Source organism: Dromiciops gliroides, chromosome 5 (assembly GCF_019393635.1).
Source record: "Dromiciops gliroides isolate mDroGli1 chromosome 5, mDroGli1.pri, whole genome shotgun sequence".
Classification (NCBI taxonomy): Eukaryota; Metazoa; Chordata; class Mammalia; order Microbiotheria; family Microbiotheriidae; genus Dromiciops; species Dromiciops gliroides.
In genome coordinates, this window is record NC_057865.1 from 239,994,322 (window position 1) to 240,019,595 (window position 25,274).

Consider the following 25,274-nt stretch of genomic DNA (forward strand, 5'->3'; position numbering starts at 1 on the left):
CAGAGAATGTAGAACCAGAAAAGTTTACCTCTCAGGGGAAAAAAAAAAGCCCTCAGAAAAGTTTACCAGAAAAAAGTTAACCAAAGAACCCTCTCAAGCCCCAGAAGTTTACTTCTCTTAACCCCCCATAACCTTCACAATACACGTTTTCATATATACACATTTAGATAAATCATTAATTAGAGAAATTAATTAAACAAAGCAGGAAAAATGACAAGAAAAATTTCCTCATTTATATAAGGCTAAACTCACCCACACAGGTAGCCACCCTACCAAGGAGAGGAGGAAACACAGAAACAACTCAGTCAGCGTGTAGATGCTGCAGAACTAATGATGTCCTCCAATAATGTCAGCAATATTGATTAATCGATCAGAGGAGCAATTCTCTTGACTGAGCTGGGTGGACAGCAATTTATTTTTAAAATTTATTTTTCCCAATTATATACAAAATTTTTTTTACATTTGAAAAATTTGAATTCCAAATTCTCTCCCTTCTTTCCTCCCCCTTATTGAGAAGCCAAACAATTTGATATAGATTATATTGGTTAAGTCATACAAAACATATTTCTATATTAGTTATCTTGTGAAAGAAAAGAGACCCCCAAAAGAAATTTTAAAAAAAGTATGCTTCGATCTGCATTCAGATTGAAATTCTCTGGAGATAGCATTTTTTATCATAAGTCCTTTGGAATTGTCTTGGATCATTGTATTGCTTTGAACAGCTAAGTCATTCACAGTTGATCATTGTATAATTATTGCTGTTACTGTGTACAATGTTCTCCTGATTCTGCTCATTTCACTTTGCATCAGTTAATGTAAATCTTTCCAGGTTTTTCTGAGAGTACCCTGCTTGTCATTTCTTATAGTACAAAAGTATTGCATTACAATCACACACATAAGGGGCACACCCTTAGTTTACAATTCTTTGCCACTACTAAAAGAGCAGCTATAAATGTTTTTGTACATGTAGATCCTTTTCCTTTTTTTTTTTTTTAATATCTTTTTGGGATACAAACCTAGCAGTAATATTGTTGGGTCAGAGGGTATTCATGGTTTTATAGCCCTTTGGGTATAATTTCAAATTGCTTTCCAGAATGATTGAATTGGTTCACAACTCCAGTGTCTTAATTTTCCCACACCCCTGCCAACATTTGTCATTTTCCTTTTCTGATATTAGTCATTCTGACAGGTGTGAGGTGGTAACTCAGTTTTTAAAAATTTGCATTTCTCTAATCAGTAGTTATTTACAGCATTTTTTCATATGACCAAGGTAGCTTTGATTACTTTGTTTGAAAATTGCCTGTTCGTACCCTTTGGCCAATTGAGGAATGGCTCTTATTTTTATAAATTTGATTCAGTTCTCTATATTTTTGAGAAATGAGGCTTTTGTCAGAGAAACTTGCTATACAAAATTTTCACAATTATGATGACTGTTTTTCCCCTCAATAATATTTCCCTCCATTTATCCTACTCTTTCTCCTTTCATATTATTCATGCTCAAAAGTGTTTTGCTCCTAACTACTGCCTCCCCCAATCTGCTCTCCCTTCTGTCAGTGCCCCCTCTCTTCCCTTCCTACTTTCCTGTAGGGTAAGATAGATTTCTATACCCAATTGAGTGTATATATTACTCCCTCTTTGAGCCAATTCTGATGCTCCCCTCCTACCTCCCCCATCTTCCCTTCCACTGTAAAAGTTCTTTGGTATATCCCTTTTATGTGAGGTGATTTACCCTATTCTACCTCTCCCTTTCCCCTTTTCCTAGTTCATTCCTCTATCTGACCCCTTAATTTATTTTTTTTTAGGTAGTCCTTCCTTCATATTCAACTCACACCTATGTCCTGTGTCTATGTATGCTTCTAACTCCCCTAATCATGAGAAAGTTCTTAGGAGTCAGAAGTATCATCTTCCCATGTAGGAATGTAAACACTTTAACCTTATTGAATCTCTTATGATTTCTCTTTCCTGTTTACCTTTTTGTTTCTCCTGAGTCTTGTATTTGAACATCAAATTTTCTATTAAGCACTGTTTTTTTTTTCCATCAGGAATGCTTGAAAGTCTTCTATTTTATTGAATATCCATTTTCCCCTGAAGGATTATACTCATCTTTTCTAGGTATATAATTCTTGGTTGTAATCTTAGCTCCTTTCCCCTCCAGATGGACAACACTTAAAAAATGAGTTTTTGGTATGTGTATATGTGTGTGTGTGTGTGTATATATATATACACACACATATATATGTATTAAATATGTATATATGTATATATATGTATATATATTCAAAGCTTATTTTATATATATGTATATATATATATATATATGTATATTTAGTCACTTACATTTCCCTTCCTGTACAAAAGACATTTTTGTTTTTTGTTTTCTACATAGGATTTTTACTTTTATTTTTTAGCTCTATTGGGGCCATACCTACAAGGGAAACAGTACTCTTTTTAAACCACAAGGTGGAAGCACCAAGTTGGAGAATTCCACTGCATGCTTAATGAAACACTGTCTCAAGTAACTCTGTCTTGATACTAAAAAACTATAAAAGAAGAGAAATACTCCTGGAGCCAAAGAGCAAAGACGTTATTCATAAGGAGAAAATTATCAAGGCTCAGACTATTTAATATGTGCAGCTTCTCTGGGGATTTATACAAATGACACTTCCTAAAATCCCTTAGACTTAAATTTTTTTTTATCATAAAAGTATTTTATTATTTTCTAGTCACATGTAGAGATAGTTTTCAATATTTGTTTTTTTTTGGCAGGGCACTGAGGGTTAAGTGACTTGCCCAGGGTCACACAGCTAGTTAAGTGTCAAGTGTCTGAGGCTGGATTTGAACTCAGGTCCTCCTGAATCCAAGGCCAGTGCTTTATCCACTGCGCCACCTAGCTACTTCCTAAACATTTGTTTTTATAAGATTTCTATTTCCAAAAATTTTCTCCTTCCCTCTTCCCCCCCCCCCCCCCGAAGACTTAAACATTTTTTGTTTGTTTGTTTTTGGTTTTTTGCAGGGCAATGAGGGTTAAGTGACTTGCCCAAGGTCACACACCTAGTTAAGTGTCAAGTGTCTGAGGCTGGATTTGAACTCAGGTCCTCCTGAATCCAAGGCCAGTGCTTTATCCACTGCGCCACCTAGCTGCCCCCAGACTTAAACATTTTTAAGCCACCTATGAGCTAAGTTCAGTACCAGGCATAGGGTGGACGCTCATTCACTGCGAAGGATGGGCATGATTTCCAGTTTTGTAAATAAAGCGGCATTTTCAAGGTCTGCTTGTCTAGCTATTGACAGACAACATTCATTTTCTGATGTGAACTAGAAAACTGTTTGGTTGTAGAGTCTGGGAAAAATCCACTTCAATAAGTATGATTGATTTTAATGAACATAATGATTTCTTCCCTGATTCTTTGGATCTGATCATTGGTGTGAAAAATGTAATGATTTAGAAACACTCCGCTGATGGTCTTCCTTTCCTAGGTCTCCTTTCACAGTTACAAAAGGTATTCTTAGTAGAAAAGACACTTCTTCCCAGACTGCCCAGTAACAGAATGGATTTGCTGGGTATTCTGGACCTAGAATATCTGAATGTTGTTCAAAATTAGCTTGCATTGTAGAATAATATTTGTTTATATAGAAATCCTTTAAAAGCTAATCTAGGGGGCAGCTAGGTGGTGCAGTGGATAAAGCTCTGGCCCTAGATTCAGGAGGACCTGAGTTCAAATTTGGCCTCAGACATTTGATAACTACTAACTGTGTGACCCTGGGGAGGTCACTTAACCCTCATTGCCCCACCCCCCAAAAAAACTAATCTAATTGAAAACTAAAATTGCATTTTCATACTTATACAAATGTTGAAATTTGTTGAGAATCAGAATCATTTTACATACCATTACCAAATTCCAAATTCCATAATAGCTCCTGCCCCACAGGCTTATATTTGAGGATTTGTTTATACTAAGACCTTAGCTTCAGTACAGAAATGATTCACTCAAAGGAATAATTTATTTTTTATATAGAATTTTATTTTTCCAATTACATGTAAAAACAACTTTTTAACATTCATTTTTTAGAAAATTTTGAGTTCCAAATTGTCTTCCTCTCTGCTCTCCCTCCCTGATATGGTATGCAATTTGATATAGATTATATATGTACAATCATGTAAAACCCATTTCCGTATTAGTCATGTTGTGAAAGAAGAAATAGTTTGCAAAATAATTAATTTGGAAAAGAAAAAAGCATGAAAAAATAAAGTAGAAATACGATGCTTCAATCTGCATTCAGACTCTGCCAATTCTTTCTCTGGAGAGCATTTTCCATCATGAATCTTTTGGAATTGTCTTAGATCTTTGTATTGCTGAGAAGAGCTAAGTTGATCATAGTTGATCACAGCACAATGTTGCTATTACTATGTACAACATTCTGGTTTTTCTCATTTCACTTTGCAGTGAAATGTGAGTTCGTGTAAGTCTTTGAAATCTATCCATGTATCTTTTTTTTCCAGTGCCTGAAATCAGTACTTCTTCATAAATAGTTGCCTATCTCTCACCAGCGATATAAATTTTTTTTTAAGTGAGGCAATTGGGGTTAAGTGACTTGCCCAGGGTCACACAGCTAGTAAGTGTCAGGTGTCTGAGGCCAGATTTGAACTCAGGTCCTCCTGAATACAGGGCCAGTGCTCTATCCATTGTGCCACCTAGCTGCCCCCCATGCATCATTTTTTAATTTTTTTTTAAGTGAGGCAATTGGGGTTAAGTGACTTGCCCAGGGTCACACAGCTAGTAAGTGTCATGGGTCTGAGGCCGGATTTGAACTCAGGTCCTTCTGAATCCAGGGCCGGTGCTCTATCCACTGCGCCACCTAGCTGCCCCATATGCATAATTTTTTAATGCTTATTTTGAGCCTTGTATTTGTAAATTGAATTTTTTATTTAGCTCTGGTCTTTTCATCAAGAATGTATGAAAGTCTCCTTTCATTGAATGTCCACATTTTTCCCTTGAAAGATTATGCTCAATCTTTCAGGGTAGTTGATTCCACAGGAATCATTTAAATGGTTTCTTTCCTGGACTTTGATTAAGTTTTTTGCATTAGAATACCATTTAGTGTAGTGGAAAAGGGGACCTGGTTTTTAAGTTCTCTTCTAATGAGCTTCAGCCTTCATTCATACTTTAATAAGGAAGCAGCACCTGAAGCCTTCTAATCAGATACCTTACTCTGCTGTTGGTTTCTTTCCTCAGCTTCATTTTTTACATCTTTCAATTGGTCAAGTCAGAGCCTCCTGCTAACTCTTGTTTCAGGTTATGTGCTTGGGAATCATTAAAAACACTGCAGGGGGCAGCTAGGTGGCACAGTGGATAGAGCACTGGCCCTGGAGTCAGGAGTACCTGAATTCAAATCCGGCCTCAGACACTTGACATTTACTAGCTATGTGACCCTGGGCAAGTCACTTAACCCCAATTGCCTCACTTTAAAAAAAAAACAAAAAACAAAAAACACTGCATAATTTACCAAATTTTATCTAGCCTGCTCTTTCCCTTCAGTCAAAAACAAAACAAAACCAACAACTCACAAACACCCTTTTTCTGTTAGTTGTAAAATGAATAGGTCTTATTCTATCACCCTGCAGTCTGCAAATATTTGATTTAGTGGTTTATGTTTTAAATCTTTCAGGCCTTAAAACCAGGTATTTCCATATGAGGTGAAGGACCACAATGTCTTGTGATCTCAGTCCTCAAACTGGTCTGGTTTACATTTTGTGTCTCTGAAACCTTTTTTTCCCACTCATATTTTGTTAAGCTTTTAGTAAATAAGTTATTTTTTCAATTCTTTTTTTATCTACCAAATTATTCACATACAAAAGGGCCTTATATCTTTTAGAAGTAGATCTAAGCCTTCTTATTGATGCAAAAAAAGTCCATATTCTATTCCCTTCCTTGTCTCCTTCAGCCACTTAAAGGGCAATAGCTTACATTCTTCTCAAGCTGACTTATTTGTTTTTCTTTATGCAAAAACGTTTTTCCTACCCTTTTCAGCAAATAGACTACATATTCTATATTAAGATCTTTTTTTTTTTTTGGTGAGGCAATTGGGGTTAAGTGACTTGCCCAGGGTCACACAGCTAGTGTCAAGTGTCTGAGGCTGGATTTGAACTCAGGTCCTCCTGACTCCAGGGCTGATGCTCTATCCACTGTGCCACCTAGCTGCCCCTCTATATTTAGATCTTGAAATTGGAAGGCATCTTAGAGATCATTTAGTCTAAACCCTACTCCAGTCCGGAATTCCATCCAAAACATCCCTGATACATCCAGCTTCTACTTACATACCATTAGCGATTCCTATCTCACCACTCCCCTGAGGCATCAGTTCCATTTTTAAAAATTTGTCTGTTTTGAAGTCTACTTCCCACACATTGGTCATATGTTCCTGCCTCTTGGGCCCAGTTGAAAAGTCTCTCTTCCCAGAGACAGAACCTCAGATATCTGAAGATTATTGTGATCTCTCTTCTCACGGAGTCCTTGGTTCCCTCATTGTTGTTCCGTCCCGTCCTACTCTTCATGATCCAGTGGATCATACTGTCCATTGGTTTTTCTTTTTCAAGTAAATACTCCTTTATTTAAAGTTTTGAGTTCCAAAGTTCATCCCTCCTTCCCTCCCTCCTCTACCCTGTCCCTGAGGCAGTAAGCAGATGTTATACATGTGCAGTTATATAAAACATTGTCACATTAGTCATTTTATGTAAGAAAACTTGAATAAAAGAAAAAAAAGTAAGTAAAAAATAGCATGCTTTAGTCTGTTCAATTAATATCAGTTCTTTCTTTGGAGGTGGATGGTATGCTGTATCATTACTCCTTTGGGATTGTCTAGGATCTTTGCATTGCTGAGAATACGTAAATTATTCAGAGTTCTTCATCAAACAATATTTCTGTCACTGTGCACAATGTTTTCTTGATTCTATTTCACTATACATAAGTTCATACAAGTCTTTCCAGGCCTTTCTGAAATAATCCTGCTTGCCATTTCTTTCTTTTTTTTTTTTTAAAGTGAGGCAATTGGGGTTAAGTGACTTGCCCAGGGTCACACAGCTAGTAAGTGTTAAGTGTCTGAGGCCGGATTTGAACTCAGGTACTCCTGACTCCAGGGCCAGTGCTCTATCCACTGAGCCACCTAGCTGCCCCAACATTTCTTAGAGCATAATAATATTCCATCACTATCATATACTACAGCTTGTTTAGTTATCTCCCAATTGATGGGCATTCTTTTACTTTCCAATACTTAGCCACCACAAAAAGAGCTGCTATAAACATTTTTGTACAAATAGGTCTTCTACTTTTTTTTGGAATATCTTTGGGATATAAACCTGGCAGTGGTATTGCTGGATCAGAGGATATGCACAGTTCTATAGCCCTTTGGGCATAGTTCTCTATATTTGAGAAATGAGGCCTTTATCAGAGATAATTGTTTCAAACATTCTTTCCCACTTTTCTGCTTCCCTTATAATCTTGGTTACATTTGTTTTGTTTGTGCAAAAACTTTTTTAATCTTATATAATCAAAATGATCTATTTTATATTTTGTTCTTATTTTGTCCTAAATTCTTCCTCTTTCCATAAATCTGACAGATAAACTATTCCCATGTCATTTTCTTGTCAAAGATACTGGAGTAGTTTGCCATTTCTTTCTCCAGCTCATGTTACAGATGAGGAAACTGAGACAAACAGGATTAAGTGACTTTTCCAGGGACAAACAGCTAGCAATTGTCTGGGCACAGATTTGAATTCAGATCTTCCTGACTACAGGCCCAATGTTCTATTCACTGAGCCCTTTAGCTACCTAATTCCTTCAGAGTCATAAAATGGCAGTATTAAAAGGGATCATAGAAGTCATCCAGTCTGGTATTCTCCCACCTTTTTTGATCAAGCACCCCCAAATAGTAGAAATCTTTTTTTGCACATACCCCAATGTGTTTGTATTACTTATAAATTATGGAATGTGCCACTATTCTAATAATTGTGTATATTATCAAGTTTATACAAAATAAGATATTTTAAATGGATGAGATAAAGATGAAATAGTAGTTGCTCTTCTGGTCAATAGGAAGGCCCTGGAATTTATAGAGCAGGATAGCAACGTGGTCAGGTTGATGCTACGGGAAAATCCTTTCGATGGCTGTGTGGCTAATGGATCGGAGAGAGGAGAGACTGAAGGAGGGATTATTGCAATAGCTTCCGTGTGAGGTGATGGGGGTCTGAGCTAAGGTAATTGTGTCATGAGTGAAAGTAGGAGATGCATTTGAGAGAGATGGAGGTAGGATTGACAGGACTTAGCAAGCAATTAGATATCAGGTGTGAGAGTGAAGAGCAGAGGATGACTTTGAGATTGTAAACCTGTGTGACTAGATTTATAATTCTCCCAAACTCCCATGCTTCTGTCTTCTTTTCCTTTCAATGTCAGTTTTACCTTTTAGAGGCTTTTCTAATTTGTTGTCTTCTATCGTTGTTCCGTCCTATCAGACTCTATGACCCTATCTGGGGTTTTGTTGGCAGAGAGAGTGGAGTGATTTGCCATTTCCTTCTCCACTTTATTTTACAGATGAGGAAATGGAGGTAAACAGGATTAAGTGACTTGTCCAGGGTCACACAGCTAGTAAGGGTCTGAGGCCAGATCTGAACTCAGGAAGATGAGTCTTTGATTTCATGCGGGGCACTCTATCCACCGTACCACCTACCTGCCTATCTTTTTTTATATACAAGTCTAAACTAATGAGCCTGAAAGTGAGTCCTTGACTCAACTTACATAAAGTGCATTGGCCTTGTGAAAAGTCATTTTCCTCCCTCCACCCCTAACCCCATCCACAGCTATATTGTCGATAAATAAGGTGAAATATAAAATACTCAAATGAAAATTTATTAATACCTATTTTATATAATCACAAGACCAATGTAATCATCATGTAGACTTTCTTCTGCAATGTACTTGCAAGGTACACATAAAAACACAAAATATCAAAACATTTACTTAATTCAACCAGAGCCTTTAAGAATACTTTATAAACTGTGTACCTTGACACTTAACATGATATTGTAAATACAGGTATGAGGAAGAATTTTTGCCATATGTATTTCCATCCTATTGGTTTTAAATAAAAGGTAGGAAAATGGAGACATTAACAGGCGCCCCTCTATGTCGATTAACTACCATATAGTACCCTTACATAAAGTGCTAACAGCAGTAGGAAAAGCTGGGGAAAAAATCAACCTTGTTGGGCAAAACTTGAATCTTTATGACTCATCTCCTAGTGAACCATAATGACTAATTTGTACTCAAGAGTATAGTGATGTAGAATACAACAGTTATATAGAGAAAGCAAATGACTTTCTTAGGAGATGAGATCATTTGGTTCCTTTCTACATGGCCTTCTTTTTGTTTTTCTATACTTTAAGCACCCACCAGTTTCGAGCCATAATTGAACAGACTCAACAATTAATTCACTTCCTGTGCTGAGTTTCTCAGAGGGTGTCTGACTCACCAAGAAGTAGGTGGTATTTCTCATTTGTTATGTTGGCCAAATTCTGTGACAGTGGTAGCCTTAAGGAAAATGACTGCATTCCTGTATTGGTCTGAACACGGGCCATACCTCTGAAACAAGATTTCTTTGAAAAGACACTGGTGTGCAATGAAAAATACCACCAATTATGGGCCCTCCCCCAAGCTTCATACAAATCTATATTCAGAACAATACTTTTTGGGTACTTATATCTTGTATTGTGAGTATTACTTGAAGTATTTTAGAACTCATTACAGAGATTTTCACGTATGTAGCTAGCCTTTACAATCAAATGAATTGTAATGGTACTTATGGTAATATACTATCTTTTTTTTTTTTTTTTTTGGTGAGGCAATTGGGGTTAAGTGACTTGCCCAGGGTTACACAGCTAGTAACTGTCAAGTGTCTGAGACTGAATTTGAACTCAGATCCTCCTGACTCCAGGGCCAGTGCTCTCTCCACTGCGCCACCTAGCTGCCCTGGTAACATACTATCTTAAAAGCACCAATAATAACAACAACAACAACAACAATAAAAGCAATAACAGCAATAATAATGTTGGCTCAGTAAAGCCCATTGTTTTTAGATTTATTTACTGATCTACATATGAACACTCTACAACTGGGTGGCTAGTGAATGGAGACTGCAGTGCTCCAGGACATTTCTCCATAAGAAGATCCAGGATCCTACATAGCTTCTGAGTAGGGGTCAGTAGTATTATTGGATTCCTGAACTCTTCTGGCTTCATTTGGTCCTGTAGGCCCTTTGTCAGTTCATCAGTGAATACACCACATTTCTCATAGCACCAGCAATGGCATTAATTCCTAGAGTTTGCACTTGGTAGCTTTCTACACCCTCTATATGACCTCTTCATCTTCTACTAGAATTTCTGACCTCTATAATTTTTAGCATGCCAAACAGGAGAAGCAGGTCCAAACTGGAAGGACAGAGGAAGACTCTGCTGGAAGCATTAAGGCTAGAGTTGAAAGGATCAAAAACTGGTTAGTTGTTCAACAAAACAACAATAACTGATCCATTATTTTGAGACGTCTAAGCCTTATCCTGATGTAGTGACTGGTTATCTTGCCAAAGCATATTTTCATATTTTACCCTGGTCCAGTCAGTAAATGCACCTTTAAATTTTGACCAATAACTCTAGCATTCATTTCTGTAAAACCTACAAAAAAATCTTTGTATCCCTTGGTACAACAAGGTCTTGTAAGGCAACCTTAAATGCTAATTGATTGATTTTTGCCTACGAATTCACTTGGGAATTTTCATTTATTGCGTAAAATGGGGTCCATTTTTCTCCTGATAGGAACTACTTTGCACTCATTAATTTTTATGTTTCCCAGGATGACTTCAAACCTAGCAGCAGTACTAATAAAGAAAGTAGTGGGAACAGCTAGCACTATGGGCCTCCCTCTTCATCTTTATTTATGATAGACAGGGATATTCTTTCCAAAGTAGCCTTTGGGCTTAATTCAGCTCCACTAAGAATCTCAGAAGTGTTATAAAGCACCCATTTATTTACCCTTCCACCATGGCCTTCCCAAATTAAAGATTTTTCTTCCCAAGTATCCTACTCAAAGAATTCACATGCTAATGAAGGTGAAGAGAGGTGAGCTCTTTATGGGTTGGGCTGCTAAGGCTGATTGATTGTTCTAAAGAAGGGGTTTTTAATACTTTTTTTGTGTGTGTTTTTGGACCATTTTTGCAATCAGGTGAAACATATAGACCCCTTCTCAGAATAATATATTTTAAAAAAACCCCAATAATTGAAGTAAATGCTAAATCTCAGAGTTCAGTGAAAATATTTAATTCTTCCCCACTCAAGTTTACAGCCTCCTGAAATCTATCCATGGACTCCCAGGGTGTCTGTCCACCCCAAGTTAAGAAGTCCTCTTCTAACAGCTGAAGAATGAGAGGTCATTTTGAGGTCAGAGCTCCCAAGTGATGAGGCAAAAATATACTTATATGGTCCAAATGACAGATGGTCAAGACCTAAAGGCAGGTTTGACAGACCAGGATATTATTCTGCTCTCCCCCAAACCCTGCCTAGCGTGGTGGAGCCAGCAGGTTCTGTTGGTGAAAAGTTCAGGGAAGGCCTGTAGTTCTTTGGTCCATCTTACCAAGTAATTGACATTCCACTTAGGAATTTCTGAGCAGCATCCTTATGGGCATGATTCTGACATGACTTTATGGGTATTCTACAACTATTATTGAGGCTGAACCGGGTTGTGTTGGTGCTCCTTCTAGTTTGAATGATTCAGGAATATCCAGCCCCATGGAAAATAAATAACCCCATCTTAAGGAAAAATCCATGAAGAACAGGTAGTTGACAAGAGAGAGAGTGAGCAAAGGTTGAGGTGATCTGGCTTGAAGAGATGTAGTTCATTACACATCCTGGAATGGGGTGGGGGAGTGGGGAGCACAGTTCTCATGGTTTATTTTATGTAAAAGATAGATACAAAAGTCAATAAAAATAAGAAGATAAAATGTGACGTCGGTCTATCAGAATGGCTTTTAAAATACGTGTACAGAGGAACCTCAGAACATGAAATCCTGGTAGTCACATTATACTCTGATTCCACTTGGAACGGGAGATGAAAGTCCACTTCAAGCGCGCTGAAGTTCTGAATAGTCTCTGGTACGGTCACATGCTTTAGGATCGGTTCGTGTCCAGGGACTGTAGCCTGAGGAGAAACAAAAACCATCTGACTCAGTTTGGACGTCCCACCTTACCAGCATGGTCTACATTGAAAGATGAAAATATCATCTTGGTGTAATTCGTACAAAACTTTGCTGGGAGCCTTCCCAGTCAAGGTCAGAATCTTTCCTGAGCACTCAATGAGCTTTCCAGGGACCCTGGATAGGAATCAAGGCTGATAAAGACAGAGCCAGGAACTATGAAATAAATGGAACAAAGTCCAGACACCCAGCTGAGAAGCAGAAAACAAAAGGCTAATTATAATTCTACCCAAGTCGTCTTCTGGGGATGGTGACCGAGCTCTTGGTGAAGGCAAAAGAGTGGGACCCTAATCTACACCAAAGGGAATATGTGCCAGGGAATGTCACAATATTTGTAAACGAAGGAAGCATGGAGTCAGCTTCCCAGCAATTTATTCTCTTTCCAAAGTTAATCTAATCTAAGTTTGGAGCCTGCATGCCTTCCAAAAGAACTTGAAATAGATCTCTATGTCCATCTTGAGAAAGTGGGAAGTTGTGATTTTTGCCTCCATGGGTTGTCACAGTCCGAGATATAACCCATCCTAGCATTTGGGGGCACTGACTCTGGCAACCCAGAATTGGGAGAGATACTCAGCAGCAATCTTTAGATTCAGCAGTACACAACCCTGCATTCCACCCATGTTGGGGGGGAAGAGAGGAGGAGGACTGTTACCCCAGAGCCTTGTCACTAGTTGGCTGAACCAGGGACCATCTCAGATCAGCTAGAGCGTAACTGACAACCAATTGAAATGGTCCTTCTCTGAACTATTGCTGATTGATAGCTCATTCGGTCACTGATTGGTCAAAAGTAGGAGAGAGAATCAAGGCTTTTGGCTGTACCAATGCTAATTGACAGCTCATTCAGCCAGTGACAATGGTGAAAAGAGGGAGAAGGGGGAATCAGATCCCTACCCCCTACACTTTTATGGGTCTCATATTGACTGGGGGCTCTGTAATAGCTAAGGTCCTTGTCAGTGTTTCTGCCAGCACCCAGACTGCCTTTCTTTCTTACCTTCTTCATTTATTTGTCAAAAAATTTTTTTGTATTAATCATTTCTAAATTCATTCCTCCTTTACCCAATAAACCATCCCTTGTAACAAAGACAAAAAGACACACAAAAAAGGCAGGAAAAAAGCAGTTTAGCAAAACCAATGGATAACCCACAGAAGAGCTGTATCCAATGGTAGATGAGATTTCATTCTTACGGTCAGTTCCCCACCTCTGCAAAAAAAGGAGTGAGGTAGCCCCTAACATTTCTTGGAGGAAAACATGGTCTGGGAAAAAAAGCCTGCAACCAGATACTTGCAACCAAAAATGCTATATGTACGTAATCCGTGGTAAATGGGGAATCAAAGCATATCAGCTGGAAGAAACCATGGAGGCTTTTTAGCCTAACTTGTATCTGACCAAGAATGCCCTGTAACATCCCCCCAAAGTGGTCTAGGCCACCTCCAATGAGTGGGTACACATCTCCTGAACCATCATATTCCATTTCTTGTGGGGCTCACACTGTGTTTCCTCATATCAACTCTAAATCTGTTTCTTATCTACTGCTCCTAATTCTGCCCTTAGGTCTAAATAAAAGGGCTAGAAATTCATATCATAACAAAATTCTTAGTTCTGACCTTTGAGGTTTCACTCACCATTTTTTTTAAAGAGCTAGTAAATATAGGCAATTTGTTTTAAGCCAGGCTGGTTAATGGGGCAGAAAGAATTCAACACCTGGTATGAATGGGTACCTCCTTATTTACAAGACTGCACAATAATTTTTTGATCTACAATGAGGACTCAAAATCTGTCTAATAATTGAAATGTTTGCAATGGATTTTAATATCCAAAGAATCTAGAATGAAAAACCCAAAGCATTAAGATTAATGTCTATTAAATGGGCAAATAATTTGGTACAAGTCATGCAGAATCCCTCGAGGTGTTGGCATGTCTTGAACTTAAAAGGAAGTTTATGCATTTAAAGCTGCCTCTGGTACCACAGAGTGCAGTTCATTTTATTCATTAGATTTACTCCACCCAGGTGTATGGGTTCCTAGCCAAAATGAAATACTACAGTGAAATCCAGTGTACACAGAAGGGACGATCCTACTATTTAGGGGGGAAAAAGGGTGGTGGTGCTAGTGGTGGAGTAAAAGGCCCTTCTAAGAAAGGTTGCCATATTACAGATTTAGAGCTAGAAGGGATTTCAGTGTCCCAACTCTTTGTGACCCCATTTGGGGTTTTCTTGGCAAAGATCCTGGAGTGGTTTGCCACTTCTTTCTCCAGCTCATTTTGTATATAAGGAAACAGGTTTAACAAGTATAAGTGACTTGCCCAGCGCCACTCCCACAACTGGTAAATGTCAGAGGTGGCATTTGAACTCAGGTCCTTTTTTTCTATATACCCTACTGCTTCCCTAATTACAGTACATGATGAAGGTCCACTATATTCTAACCAAAAAACCAAGGAAGGGGTAAAGACCCCTTTCCCCCACCTTCTACTCCCTTCAAAACTAGGAAGAGTGGGCAAAAGTACTGTATATAGACGGTATATAGTGGAGGTAGCTGCAGCTAGGTGGCACAGTGAATAAGGCACTGGGCTTGGAATCAGGAAGACTCTGACTTCTAATCTGGCCTCAGATACTTACTAGTTATACCACCCTGGGCAAGTCATTTAATCCTGTTTGCCTCAGTTTCCTCATCTGTAAGATGAACCGGAGAAGGAAATGGCAAACCACTCTAGTATCTTTGCCAAGAAAACCCCAAATGGGGTCATGAAAAGTTGGACTAAAATGATGGAACAACAAATTGGTTATATAATCCTAGTCACCCACTCTCACTGCCTTACTTGTGCATACCACCTCTGGCCCACCCCTCATCCCCATATTAATTAGCCCTTCCCCCAAGGTCTACTCTAACCTAGTTCATCTACCTCTTATCCCATCCCACTGTGCCTTTGAGAAATTCTGCTCTAGGATGAACACATTCTTCTATAGCCTCATTTTTTTTTCCAGTAACATTCCTTCCATTTCCTTATTTTAACTGAAACCCAACTCTCCCCTGAGGATACTTAATCCCTTGCAGCTCTCTTCTGTGGAGGTCAAATCTCTCACTCCCTAAACTCATGGGACAGGAAGAAGGGGTTCAATATTTCCTGCTCATTGAAGATGATTTTCCTATCTCCATTCCTTTTCTAGAGTACATTTGTACTATCCTCTCCCATTCTTACAGGGCAGCTAGGTGTTGCAGTGGATAGAACACCAAGCCTGGAGTCTTGAAGACCCAAGTTCAAATCTGGCCTCAGACACTAGCTATGTGACCTTGGGCAAGTCACTTGACCCTGTTTGCCTCAGTTTCCTCCTCTGTAAAATGAACTAGAGAAGGAAATAGCAAACCACTCCAGTTTCTTTCCCAAGAAAACCCAAAATGGGGTCACCAAGAGTTGGGCACAACTGAATGACCCAACAACAATAAAAACAACTCTCCATTCTTGTTGTCGTATCTTGACCTTCAGGCCACTGTCCAACCTTCTCAATGACTTACGTACATGATTTCAATTTTTCTCTCTGTTTCATTCTCTTATGTCACCCTAGGAAACATTAGTGTTCATGATGACAACCCTTCTAACAATTTGACCACACAAATTTCTCAATCTAAAGACTGCTTTTAATAACACATTTCATTGACACTAACACACTGTAGTCTTTACCATCTCTTGATACTTCCAAGATCCTGAAATTTGAAATTTCTCTCTCTGACCATAACCTTCTATTCTTCTATCTCTTCCACTCTCCCTAAACCTAATCTGCACTTTTACTTATAGCTTCTTGACCCATCCTTAGTCCTACTTCATATCCCACACTTTGGCTTTACTTACCACCAAGCCATTTAACTAGTGTCTACCCTTAGAATCACTTGACCCTTGAGTGGTTTTCAACCTTTCCTGAACAGAAAATTATCATCCCTAAGTAATTCAGACTTCTGATTCCTCTCCTTCAAGGTCTATTGCTGGCAAGTGCCACAAAATGAAAATTAATTTTCACCTACTATATCTCCCTCCCAACTGTTGAATAACTTTTCCATCTTGTCCTTAATTACTCCCTAGCTCACTACCTACAGAGACTATTCTAAATCGTATTTTTTTTTCCTTTTCTTCCACATGATTCCATACTGAGAAAACAAGAGATTATCTGAATGGAGTTTTATTATCTCCATTCCTAAAAATCTCTCAGCATCATCATTCCTCCAGCCACAGAATGAAAGGTTCCACGGTCTTAAATAAAGCTAACCCCTTCCCCTGAGCCCTTGAACCCACTTACTGAAGAACAAAGACATTCCTCTCATGCATCTTCAGGAGTTGTCATTCCAATTAACCCTTCTCATACACTGATAAGCATGCTCAAGTCTTCCCAATTCCATAGAAGCCTCTACTCCAACCATTACCCACTCTTTTTTCCCCATCACTGCTAAATTCTTTTTTGTTTTTGGTGAGGCAATTGGGGTTAAGTGACTTGCCCAGGGTCACACAGCTAGTAAGTGTCAAGTGTCTGAGGTCAGATTTGAACTCAGGTCCTCCTGAATCCAGGGCCTGTGCTCTATCCACTGCGCCACCTAGCTTCCCCTGCTAAATTCTTTTTTTTAAAAAAACAACTACATTTATTTATGTGCAGACCTACATCTTCAACAGCCTATATTTCCCACAAAATGTCCCACTGGCACATTAACTTAAGTAAGTCCAAAATGAAGCTCATCATCTTTCTCAATATGCTTGCTCCTCCTTTAAGACTCACAAATGCCTATGGTAACACAATTTTCCCAGTCTCCCAAGTTTGAAACCTTGGTGTTATCCTCTTCTTTATCTCTCACATTTTATCAGTTAACAAGTCAATCTCTGCAATTTCTCTTCAATCTCTTTCCTCCTCTCTATTCCCAATGATATATCCCTAATTCAGGCCCTTGCTGCCACAAACTTAAGACTATTGCAAAAGCCTTGTTAGGTCCTTCTGCCTCTCCTCTCTCCCTTTTCTAATCTGTCCTTTATCCTGCTGCCAGACTAATCTTCTGTGAGAACCAATGAGTAGAAGTTTCAGAGAAGCAGATTTTGGAGAGAGATGAGACAAAAAACAAAAAACCAAAAAACAACCTAGCAATTAACTGTCTAAAAGTAGAAGAGGCTGCATGGAGAAGTTTGGGAGAAAAACACCTAGAGGTCGTCAGCCAAAAAGGCTGGATGATCCTTTGTTGAGCATGTTATAGGAGACGCCTTTCATGTATGGATTGGATCAGAAGGCTGTGGACATCCCTTTCCAGCACTAAAATTCTCTGAGTACTGGAGATCATCCATCAGAAGCTGGATGAAAACTTCAGGGATGTTAAGGAGGGTCTCAAGTATTAGATAACTTCTCAGATCCTTTCAGTGCTGAGTTCCTCAAACTCTAAATATTTGGGATATGGTCTCTCCAAAAAAAATGTTAACTGACCAATAAAAATGTCAACTGGCCAATATTTGATTGACTTTTTCTATCTTAGGCTTTTCAGAAAAATTGCTCTTTGTAGTATTAAGTCAAATTTATCATTACCCCTTCCCTCCACCCTTAGGTATCCCTAATTCTTGGGCTTTCTTGGTTTACTTTTAGTTGCTGACACGATCTTTGGCCAAATTGCATCCCTATGAGGGAAGCAAGTCTCATCCTTAAGAAGGAAGCAAGTCAGTTACTGGATTCTATAGTTATTTTAAAAAATGGTTCCAGAGATTCTATAGTTATTTTTTTTTTCATTTCATTTTCTTTCCTTTTTTTTTTTAGGCAATAAGGGTTAAGTGACTTGCCCAGGGTCACACAGCTATTGTCAAGTGTCTGAGGCTGGATTTGAACTCAGTTCCTCCTGAATCCAAGGCCAGTGCTTTATCCACAGCATCACCTAGCTGCCCCCTATAGTTATATTTTTTTGTTTTTTTTGTGTGTATGTGTGTTTTTTATTTTGGGGGGCAATGAGGGTTAAGTGACTTGCCCAAGGTCACACAGCTAGTAAGTGTCAAGTGTCTGAGGCTGGATTTGAACTCAGGTCCTCCTGAATCCAAAGCCAGTGCTTTATCCACGGCGCCACCTAGCTGCCCCCTATAGTTATTTTTAAAAAATGGTTCCAGAGATATTCTTTTAGAGCCAACTAATCCCTTCCACCTTAGCCTCTCTGATGTCATGCCCATGTCTGGGGGAAAGCCCTGTCTTTTCTAAGTGAATTTGAGCCAATCACATTATGTGCTTACATTTATCGTATAGGTTCCAGGCAGAAGAAGAAGATAATATTCTCCAAATCTGTTGGTTCTGTAGGGGCATATATGGTTCCTGCCATTAGGCTCCACTATTACATTTGATACTGGATTGTTGTTCATATCAAAAACTTGACCTTTAACACCTGTAAAGCAAAAGAAAAAAAGATAGGGAGTGTAAATCTTCAGAGTTTTATAACCTATGAGAAGAATTTTTTTATTTGAAATATCTGGCTAACTCCTATTAGAAGCTGCTTGGATAATCAGATATCATTTTGTGGGAGAAAACCCCCACCAATATTGACTTTAAATAGGAAACTAGAGAAATGTTTTTGGCCTAGGACCTGCTAGAGATCCAAATGGTTCCAACACTTCTAATTGATTAAAGGCCAGAGAGGAGAATTTTAGGGGAAGGATGAAGCAGTGGAGATTAAACCAAAGGCCATGAGAGTTGAAGAAGGAGGTCACCGGAGGTCACTGAAGGTGGAGGGGCAGGAGATGGGAATGGAGATTATATGAGGCAGTTCAAAAGCTGCGGACCAAACCCAATCATGTATGCTGCAAAGCTGTGAGCAGAAGGCGCTGATGAGATGACATTTTTTTGCCTCACATCACTTCCCTATTCAGGATGATGGTGGTGATGATATGATAGCCACACCCCCACCTTGTTCTCTTGAATCCCCTTGTCAAACTCTACACCAGGAAGATACCATTTTAAAGCACACAGCTCTTTCCATGATCTGGTTTGTGATTTTTCATTTGTATCTGTTTTCAATTTCCTTCATAGCTAAATACTATTAGCATCAGCATCGAACCGGATGGCTATTTGATTGTTCCAAGGTTGATGGTCTTCCCATCTATTATTTTAGGTAGTGCTTATATTGGTTTCTTAGGTCAGCTAGGTGGTGTGGTAGATAAAGTGCCTGGCTTGAAGTCAGGCATCTTTGTGAGTTCAAATCCAGCTTCAGAAACATTAGTGTTCTAACTTTTCCACATCCCATCCAGCATTTGTCATTTTCCTTTTCTGTCATGTTAATCAACAGTATAATGGTATTCCCTCCCTTTCAGATACCATAAATTGTTCAGCCATTCCCCAAATAATGGGCATCCCCACAGTTTCCAAGTCTTTGCTATCACAAAAAGCTACTTCCTTTTGTTGATTACATGGAAAAATATGGAAGGTGAAGTTGAGGTATGAGGTGGTAGCTATCCCCATCATTATTATAACTAGCATTTACACAGCACTTTCAGATTTACAAAAGTGTTTTACAAATATCTTATTTTATCCTCACAACAATCTTCTAAAGTAGGTGCTGTTATTATCACCCCAGTTTTATAGATGAGGCAGATAGGTTAAGTGACTTTCCCAGGGCCACAAAACTAGAAAGTGTCTGAGGCCATTTTTGATCTGATGCTGCCTGAGAGTGGTATCTTAACGAATGGTAATCCATTTTAATGGAGACCTCTGACCATTCTGAAGCAGCTTCACGTGTCATCTCACCCCCCCTCCACATGAACCCTGTAGATTAGATCGAATAGGACTCATGACCTCCATTTTGCAGAAGAGAATTAGATACATTGCTTACCCAAAGTCACCCAGCTAGTTAATAATGATCTCTAGCATTTATATACTGCTTTAAGGTTGGCAGAGCATTGCACATGAGCCACCTCATTTGATCCTCACAATAACCCTGTAAGATGCTATTATTATCGGAATAAAGAAACTGAAACTTTCCTCATAAATGTCTTAGTTGGTATTTGAAGTTAGTTCTTCTTGAGTCCAGCACTCTACCCACTGTACTACCTAGCCACTTACCTCTAACTGTACTTAGTGATAGAACCTGTGTCTCCTGTTGCCAATATCCAGTGCTCTATCCACTAGAACAGGATCTTTGGATGGAGGGTCTAGTCTGAAATAATGACAGTCTCAACGTCTTTAGAGATACCAGGTCAAATGGTGAAATTGGGTCACCGATGGAAAAGCCACTAGACATTTCAATGTCAAGGCCAGAGCCAAAGGGTACCAGAACAGATGCCAATGCTCGAAGTCCAGGAATCAAGATTTCCCCAGGACTTCAAGGAACAAAACATCATAAATATGCCTTGAAATTGGTTGCAGCCGCAATGGGAAGTGTCAGCCTGAGACCACAAGGGGGCAGGATTGCTGCACCAATACAAGCTGCTATTCATTTATTCATTCATTCATTTATTTATTTTCTGTGGCTAGGAACCTTCCCCAGCAAAATGTGGGAAAAATCATGTCCCCTTCTCCTCTAGCCCTAACCACGGGGCACCATAAAAGTATTACAGCTATACTGTAAAAACTCCATTTCAGGATCTTGAAGGACAAAACACAAGTTATGATTTTTTTTTTTGGGGGGTGAGGCAACTGGGGTTAAGTGACTTGCCCAGGGTCACACAGCTAGTAAGTGTCAATGTTCTGAGGCTGGATTTGAACTCAGGTCCTCCTGAATCCAGGTCCGGTGCTCTAGCCACTGCGTCACCCAGCTGCCCCCACAAGCTATGATTTTGAAATAGTGGACACTGTTTTTTGTTTTTGTTTTTTTAAAAAGCAGAATTGTTACTAAACCAGAAGAATGATGAGAACTGAGTGAAAAAGGCTTCCCTTGTTCTCACTGAAAGATAGAAAGGAAGAAAATGCTGTAGTGATCATATCTTTTTACTTGACCTTCATTCTTTGGTTTACTTGACTCAAGGGGACTTTATATTCTTATCTTTTCTTTTCTAAGCTAGTGTTTTCTCATTCATTAAGGTCCTGGAATGGTCAGCATGGGGTATATACATCTGCTTGATATCTTCTAACCAAACAAGAAATTATTACACAGGTGGGATTTTGTACCAATCATATTCTGTATGGATAAACTACACCTCCCTTCTACACTCTATGAGTATGCTCAGTTGATATTCAGTGCACAACCCTCTCCCCTCAAAAAGTGCCCTTTTTTGGTTGCTTATGATATTAATGGGAAATAGGGAGAGGGGAGAGAAGAGAGGAGAAGAGAGGAGAAAGGGGGAGAGGGGGAGGGAGGGACAGAGGGAGAGAGAAAGGGAGGGAGGGAGAGAAAGAGAGAGAGAGAGAGAGAGAGAGAGAGAGAGAGAGAGAGAGAAAGAGAGAGATTAGATTCAGTGGAATGTGCAACTGATGCCTAGCTTCCTTTACTCCTAGTCCCTGAAGGGTGCCAATGTAGACACACCTTCTGAAAGAGAGTAAAGGAGAGGCAATTTAGGTACAGGAAAGAACTCAAACATCATGGGAAAAGCACACATCTGAGTGTCAGTGGGCCTGAGAAACTGTCACTGACTAATAAAAGCTAGCATTTAAGTATGGCAAAAACTTTACAAATACCATATCATCTTATCTTCATAACAATCCAGTGAGGGATTCCTATCCCAATTTTTTTTTTTTTAGTGAGGCAATTGGGGTTAAGTGACTTGCCCAGGGTCACACAGCTAGTAAGCGTTAAGTGTCTGAGGCCGGATTTGAACTCAGGTCCTCCTAACTCCAGGACTGGTGCTCTATCCACTGCACAACCTAGCTGCCCCTCCTATCCCAATTTTATGGATGAAGAAACTGAGGCCCAGAGAAATAAGGTGGTTTGTCCAAAGACTCAAATGGAAGTGAGTAGAAGAGCTGAGATTTTAACGCATGTCTTTTTACTCCTCTATCCACTGCTGCTTGGCTGAGAGTAAACATATGGATTAGAGAAAAGACAAATGATTTCTTTGGGGCACAGAGATCATTTGCCTTTTCTATAACCCACCCCCAGAGAGGTCATAGACTCAGGATGCAGAATGAGACTTAGATTTTTTTTGGACATGGCCAACATGGTAAATCTGTTTTGCTGGCCTATTTCTGTTTGTAATAGGGGTTACAGAGCATGAAGGGAAAAAATTGGGAGAATGGTTTTAGATGAGGAAATCCAGTGGATGAAGAGGAGGGGATTTTCAGGATGAAGTGATTTGGGATGTGAAGGGTGAATGAATTTTAGGGTCAGGATAGATTGGCCGACTGAAGGAAGATAGATCACATATGTTTCATAGTGAAACCCTTTTGGTAATACTTACATCCTGTTGAATGTGTTTGTATTTTATGACTCAATTTTAGAATACAAGTTTTAGGGCTAGTCAACCTAGGACTTGGACAATTTTTTTCTTTCATATACATTTCTTATTACTCTCCTTTGGTGAATTATTTCTGAACTTGCATGTTTTCTTTTCCTTTCTGAACATAGCATAGAAAGGATACTCTAGTGGTATAATTCATGTAGCAGATGGAAAAATCACAAGGAGTAAGGGGAATAGATGCCCAAAGTAGGCTTATAGTTATAATTGCAATGGGATGGGTAATTAGGAATTTGGGCTTGCACTGATGTCCAAATTCAAGGAGATTCCAAATGGGCCCAGGGGATTAAGGTCTGGGGGCTCAGCAGTAGTAACTAGAGATCAATCAAGGTTTAGGAGCAACAAAGGAGAAAGACCCAGGAGGATGGATGGGCAGAATTCTAAAACCTTTTAAATGAAGATGGAAATGATACCCCCTCTTAAAAAAAAGGATGATCTAAAAAGGATGGTTTGTTGTTGAGCCTTGGGGCAAGATCTTGGCAAAAACCAAAAACCAAACCAAATCCTTCTTATTCCCTCCCTCCCTTGACAGTATAGCATCAAAACATTTGCCATTCTTGATCTTTTTTTTCAGGGAGGACATTCTAAATAGAAGCAGATGACATCAACATTTGACAAAGTCAAAGAGCTTTACAAACCCCAGAGGAATAAAGGCTGAATGACAGCTGGATCTCTGAACTGTAGATGATCCCGGTTAATATATTGCTCTTTTGCTTTTGTTCATTGTATTTGACCAGCAGCTGTGGGAAATACTGGCAAAGGACTTTCCAGAAGTAGGCTGGGTAAAGCCCTATGATACCAGCTTGGGTATTTGGCAGGATTTCCAAGGGGGAGGAAAAGAGGGGATGCTGGACCCACTGCTGGTCCCAGGTCACCAGGCAGGTGTCCAGTTACCCCCTTGGAATGTTCTGGCCCTCAGAGAGCTCCTTTTGCCACTTACCATCTATTACCCTAAGCAAGTCATTTGAACTCTTAACATTGGTTTCCCCTGCTGTCAAATGGGGCCAAGAAGATTTGTATGGGGGCAACTAAAGGGACATATGGACAGTTGTGAAGTTCAAATAAGAGATTATATACACCAGTACATTGAAATTATAAAGTATTACATATGCTGGTGGGCTTTTATTAATATTTTCCCATAATGAGTAATAAGTAATATAGGTAATAAATATAATAAGCAATATAGGATAGGTCACCATTAGCTTATAGTAAGATTAAGTTCATGGAGGACACAGACAGTGTCACCTTTTCTCTTTGCATCCCCGGTGCCTACTGGAGTACTTTATACACCAGAGACTTTTAATAAATATTTGCTGAATGAGAGTCATCTCTTTCACTAACACAGGTGTTCTTGCCTCTAGGCCAGTTTCCAGGTGACTTGATATTTGAACTCGAGGCCCACTGGAAATCAACACTTTTTGTCCTCTGTTTTACCCCAATACTTGCCAAACACGGCAGGAACCCTCCCTAACAGAGAAAATTCTTCACTTCTAGTTATGCCTCCTAGAAAAAACTATGATGTACCCAGGACATGCCAGTTGGCAAGTTCACAATCTTACCCCACAGGTTTCGCTAGAAGTCATAGCAAAGAGTTCATTTGAAAATCTTACGGACCTAGATGAACCTGTTTCATGTAGTTGACTAGTGAGTTTCGGTTATTATTCCAGATTTCTTGGAGAGTTTCTGCCGGTGGATATTTACAGCATGACACCTCCAATGTAATCTCAAAACACTGGGCCCAGATGTAGTTGTAATCTTGCATTCCACCTAAACAAAAACATCAGACAGACAGAAATGGGTGGATTAGGCAGCTGTGGACTTGTGGGTTAAAGAAAAAGAGGCAGCAGGTCTGTGATGGCAGAGGATGTTGGTTAAATTCTTGGTTTTTCCGCTGACTGATTAGGACATTCCTGTCAAGTTCCTTGACCATTCTGGTCTTCAGGTTCCTATCTCTCAAATGAGAGGGCTGCACTAGATTGTCTCAAAAGTTCTTACCAATTAGTTTTGTTGTTGGGCTTTTTTTTTTTTTTTTGGTGAGGCAATTGGGGTTAAGTGACTTGCCCAGGGTCACACAGCTAGTAATTGTTAAGTGTCTGAGGCCGGATTTGAACTCAGGTCCTCCTGAATCCAGAGCCGGTGCTCTAACCACTGCACCACCCAGCTGCCCCTGTTGTTGGGCTTTTGTTTTCAGAGACGACCAGGGATGTTTTGACTTGCTAGTGAATTGGATGCACAAAAGCCTCACTCTCGCTGAGGTCCAGTTGCAAGGCAAGAGTCAAGATGATCGGTGGTGGCCTAGGTTCCCTTGGTGTCTCTGATGCCTGAGCAAGCTCTAATCACTCCACAGCACCTACCTGAGCCACCTTCATGGCCGTTAGAACAAACTGTTTCCAGTTGCCCATTCTGATGCAGGAAGTCTTCATGTGCTTGGGATATACATCCCCCTAACTCAATGATGGGTTTAAGGTCTGTCAGTTACCCTCCTAGTTTTACTGGCTGTGGCCCCTGAACGTGCTACAGCTTCTTGGAGCCACAGGTGAGAAGTGGATACCAAAGGTGGATGAGCAATCCTGAAAGGGGTCTGGAAAGCCCTCACGTCAGGTGC

At 39.5% G+C, this 25,274-nt stretch overlaps 1 protein-coding gene across 2 annotated transcripts in view; it reads right to left on the reverse strand.

The window, feature by feature from the left end:
• Nucleotides 1-9,977: 9,977 nt before the first annotated feature.
• CPM (carboxypeptidase M) overlaps nt 9,978-25,274 on the reverse strand; it is a 70,787-nt gene continuing 55,490 nt past the window's right edge. For both annotated transcript variants that reach the window (XM_043965199.1, XM_043965198.1), the window contains 3 exons: nt 24,284-24,436; nt 18,524-18,672; nt 9,978-12,236 (listed from right to left, as the gene is read on the reverse strand). In XM_043965199.1, the coding sequence (XP_043821134.1) occupies nt 11,988-12,236; nt 18,524-18,672; nt 24,284-24,436 (551 nt within the window). In that variant the 3' untranslated portion in view covers nt 9,978-11,987. The remainder of the gene's footprint in view (nt 12,237-18,523; nt 18,673-24,283; nt 24,437-25,274) is intronic.